Source organism: Octodon degus, unplaced genomic scaffold (assembly GCF_000260255.1).
Source record: "Octodon degus isolate 3935 unplaced genomic scaffold, OctDeg1.0 scaffold00011, whole genome shotgun sequence".
In the NCBI taxonomy this organism is placed as follows: domain Eukaryota; kingdom Metazoa; phylum Chordata; class Mammalia; order Rodentia; family Octodontidae; genus Octodon; species Octodon degus.
This window is the reverse complement of record NW_004524587.1, coordinates 7509684-7514402: the sequence shown is the minus strand read 5'-3', so window position 1 is coordinate 7514402 and position 4719 is coordinate 7509684. Positions and strand designations below refer to the sequence as shown.

At 50.6% G+C, this 4719-nt stretch overlaps 1 protein-coding gene across 1 annotated transcript in view; it reads right to left on the bottom strand.

Moving 5' to 3' along the window:
• Glg1 (golgi glycoprotein 1) overlaps positions 1-1201 on the bottom strand; it is a 125395-nt gene extending 124194 nt beyond the window's left edge. The window contains exon 1 of the mRNA XM_004625997.2: positions 701-1201. Coding sequence (XP_004626054.1) covers positions 701-1186 — 486 coding nt within the window. The 5' untranslated portion in view covers positions 1187-1201. The remainder of the gene's footprint in view (positions 1-700) is intronic.
• Positions 1202-4719: the final 3518 nt, after the last annotated feature.

The following is a 4719-nucleotide window of genomic DNA, read 5'->3' as shown; positions in this document are numbered from 1 at the left end:
CAGCTTCCAATCCTTCCCCAACTTTTCAAGCCTTAGAGTTCTAAGGCACTTGCAGTACTAGCTTAAAAATGAGGTCCACTACCAACTACCCAAAGAAAATGAAAAAACATACATTCGTTTGCGCATCGGGTACATAAGATTTGCGAATTACAAAAGAATAGAGGTAAAGACAATAAGTTCTGCTACGGACTACAATATGCACCAGAACAGAGCCTGAGTTACCCAAACAACTAAACATTACTACCGCTAATCAACAGCCGGACAGTCTTTAACAGTTTAAATACTCAACCATTTTTCATGTTTCAGTGGATTGCTGCAAATTCTCCAGGTCGAAACCGATGATAAAAATCCTCAACTGGTTTTCGGAGAGGAACCACTGTGCACCGACCATCAACACACACAAAAGACAGGAGCAAACCGAAACAATCTCTGGGCCTTGGCTGATTGCAGCCAGGAGCCCAGGTCTTCATTCCAGACCCCGGCAACAAGGAGCGTTCAAAAGGACTCAGGGTGGGGGTGGAGAGAGGATGGGGGTGGGGCCCCTCCTCGATTGCGCCGGCAGGGAGGAGAAGCGAGAGGGGAGCTAGCGCAGCACAGAGGAAGCGAGAGAAGCGCCGGCCAGCATCGGCGGCTTCCAGGCCGGCGACACCCTCGGGCCCTTACCAGGCCTGACCCTCCCAGTCCCGTCGCGCCTCCTCACCTCCCTCACGTCCTGCAGGCACTCGAGCACCGCCAGGTTGTTGCTCCAGGTGTGCTTGGGGCACACCCGGGTCACATCCTCCCTGCAGGACTCTTCCTCCGCCAGCTTCCAACCCCCACCCGCCCCGCCGGGCCCGGCTCCGCTCCGCCGGGCCGGAGGCCCACCCGCCGGGAAAGGCGGTTGAGGAGGCTGGGGCGGCTGTTGCTGCTGTTGGAGCTGTTGTTGCTGCTGTTGCTGCTGCTGCTGCTGCTGCTGCTGCTGCGGCTGCGGCTGTTGTTGCTGAAACTGCATTGCCTGGGGCAGCTGCTGACCCACCGGCCCACCGCCTCCAGCTTGCCCGCCGAAGGGAACAAAGTTGGCCCCTTGACCCTGGCTGTGGCCGCCAGCACCCGGGAATTTCTGGGCCTCGACAGCCGAGAGCAGCAGCACTAGCTGCAACGCCGCCGCCGAGTGGAACATTCTCCGTACACGTCCACACGCCGCCATCTTGGTTCCGCTGAGAGCTCGACGCACCCGCCGGCGCCGCGTATTTAAATGAGGGGCGTGGCCAGCGTGGCGCTCTCGGAGCCCCTCCCCGGCCGGCGCCTACCCGGGAGCCACTGGCTGGGCGGGGGAGGAGGTCGCTCACGGAGCGCCCCAATCCTGGCCCTGTGGGGCAGGGAAGCTCCCTACTCTGGGAGTTGTCGAGGCAGCTTAAAAGATCTCAGTAAGGACAACATGGTCTAATTTCCATGGTTGTCCTCGCAGAAAAAAATCCAAAAGAACTAGCGTTGCCACAACCAAGATGGCCGGTAGAGTATGTCGCGGGTTCAATGACTTTGGGGGGAAAAAACTTTATGTGTGTAGTGAACTTAACAGATGCTGGCTCTTTGCCTCCGTCCTTCCACGTGCCACCTGAGTCCTTCTAATCTAGAGAGCAGGGCAGCCTTGAATGAGGTTAAGAGGACAACAGACCATGATCCTTCCCAAGCGAAGATTGACAGACCAGGCAAGAGCATTTTCACTGGAAAACTAAATTGTGAAGATTAGAGATAAAACCAAGGGAGGTTCCTGGCCCAGAGTATGAAACTGCCAAAGTTACAGCCAGGAGTAACTGTTGTGTTGTTTTGTTTTGTTGGGGGGGCGGGTGGAAGTCTTGATTCTAAGCCAGAATTCAGATTTTGGTTTAAAGAATGGGGAGAGGACCAGAGAGATAGCTCAGTAGAATAAGTGCTTGCATGGCAAGTGCAAGGGCCTGAGTTCAATCCCCGGTTCCGGAAAAAAAAAAAAGAATGGGGAGAGCTGGAAGGCTGAGGGGGGAGATCACATTTCTAAGCCCAGTCGGCGCAAAGTAGAGACTTAGCAGGACCCTATGTTGAGACAGAGAGAGAGAGAGAGAGAGAGAGAGAGAGAGAGAGAGAACCTGAACTCAGTGCAAAGGCTCTAGGTTTAATCTCTCATACCAAAAAGAAGCAAAGAGGGGCCAGGGAAATGGCTCAGTGGAATAAGCGCTTCCCTGCCAAGCGCAAGGGCCTGAGTTCAATCCCCGGTTCCGCCAAAAAAAAAAAAAAAGAAACAAAGAAAGAAAAATAACAAAAGTGGCCCTTTGGGGCTGGCTAGACAGCTCAGTGGACTAAAGCGCCTGCTTAGGCAGGCTCAGGGAACGGGGTTCAATCCCCAGCATGCCATGCCACTCCACCCCCTCAGGCCCACCCCCCAGGGTGCGCTGAGGCAGAGACTGAGATTGGATGTGGTGGCACATGCCTGTAATCCCAGCACTTGGGAGGCTAAAAACAGGAGGACCACTACAAGTCCAATCTGTGTAGTGAGACCCTGTACTAAATACGTAAAGAAAACTGACCTTTGACCCAGCATGGTGGCAAATGCTTGTAATCCCAGCACTCAGGAAGCTGAGGCAGGAGGATCTTTATGAATTCCAGGCCAGCCTTTTCCACAAAGTGAGCTCAGGCCAGCCTGAACTGCGTAGTGAGACTCTGTCCCAAAAAGAAAAAACTAGATAGGATGTGACTAGAACCTTAAAAGCTAACTGCGGGCTTAGGGCCTACAAAAGTAGCCTCTAACAGAATAGTCTACGGATACAACTTGCTCCCTGGCTCTGTCCATGAGAATGAGAGCACGTGGGCATCACCACCGTGCATGTTGCTACTGCTACAAACAGCCCCGAGATAGCAGCCGGCCGTGAACGTTGATTAATGTAGCTCGGGGTGACCAAATAAATGTATATGTTCAGTAACAGACTGATGGTATAGATAATCTCAGGCAGACAAACCAGTAATGGCCCTCTTGACTTCTCAAGGACTTACTGAAGTCTGGTTTGTCTGTGCTGCCTCTGCATAGACTCAGATAATAAGTAGGACGGGGCTGGGGAGATGGCTCAGTAGAATAAGCACTTGCCTGGCAAGCGCAAGGGCCTAAATTCAATCCCAGTTTCCGCAAAAAAAAAAAAAAAAAAAAAAAAAAAAAGTAGGAGATAATTTTAAGACAGTTTAAGGCTATTGAAACTGAAGGTATGGTCAGAGAAACCAGCAGTGCCTATCTCTCATCATGCACTAAGGAAATAGGATATCTAGCCGCAGATTGCCTAGGGAGATAGGGAGAAGATAAGCCTATCTTGAAATCACGTTGACCTAAAAGCAAGAAATGGAGAAATCTGGGCAGTTGGCCAGCTCAGGCTTGTCAGGCAAATCCAGACCTTATAGAAGTCTTAATTCAGTAGGGTGTGGTAGCATACACTTATGATCTCAAAATTCTTTGCCTGGCAAGTGCAAAGGCCTGAGTTCAATTCCCAGTTTTGCCCAAAAAAAGAAAAAGAAAGAAAGAAAAGAAATTCAAATTCAGCCTGAGCTGGACATGATGGTACTTGCCCATAATCTCTGTAATCTCAGCACTTGGGAAGGGGGCCCGGGAGATGGCTCAGTGGAATAAGTGCTTTCCTGGCAAGTATAAGGGCCTGAGTTCAATCCCTGGTTTTGCCAAAAGAAAAAAAAGAGTCACAATTCCCAAACCAATGGAAAAATAATTGACCTAATTTAGGTCTCCTGCCTTGTTGATCTTTCTTAGTTTCTTTCTTCCTTTATTTCCTTCCTTCATTTGGTGTATGTATACTAGTGAGATAGGAGATTCAGGGGTGCCAAAACTGACTAGGGAAGTAGGGGTAACCTGTTAATTTCAAAATTCCAGAATACATGTATAGAACAGTTGTTACAAAGCCCTGCTGGGGGACTTCTCCCCAGAACTCGAGCAGGTTTTCTTAGTATGCGCTGGACCTGACATCAGCCTGAGGACCAGATGGTATAAAAAGGACAATCCTCCCTGAGTTTTTGCCACTGTATTCTCTCTTGCCTGGATGGCCTGTCCTCACACTATAGGGCAGTGATGGTGAACCCTTTTAGCAGCCCCACAACCATTTATCGGAAAGTGGCCAACACTATTAATTAAACCTGAATACTGATGTGCTCGAAGACTTGGCCCACCTGCTGACAGAGAGGGATCCGCATGTCTGTGGCGGTGTGTGTGCCATAGGTTCACCAGCACTGCTGTGGTGTGTACTTTTTTCCCCTACTTTTGCTTGGCACAAGCTTCCTTTGCAGAACCTGTTTATTTTCCTATCTTTTGTTGTTTTGTTTTGTTTTTTTAAACATTTATTTATTTATCGTGTGTGTGTGTGTGTGTGTGTGTGTGTGTGTGGCCAGCTCAGCCCACCAGGGGGCGGGGCTGACTGGCTTGTGGTGCTGGGGGATCGAACCGCGGTCCCTGTGCTTTGCCAAGCTTGTTCCAAGTAGGTGCTTTAGACCACTGAGCCATCTCGCCAGCCCGTTTTGTTTTTTTGAGACAGGGTCTCATCATGTAGCTCAGACTGGTCTCAAATTCGAGGCCAACCTCCTGCCTCAGCATGGAACTACCAGCATGGGCCACCACACCCAGCCTTTCTTGTCTTTAATAAAACTTTGCTGGGCTGGAGAGATGGCTCAGTGGTCTAAAGCACCTACTTGAAACAAGCTTGGCAAAGCATAGGGACC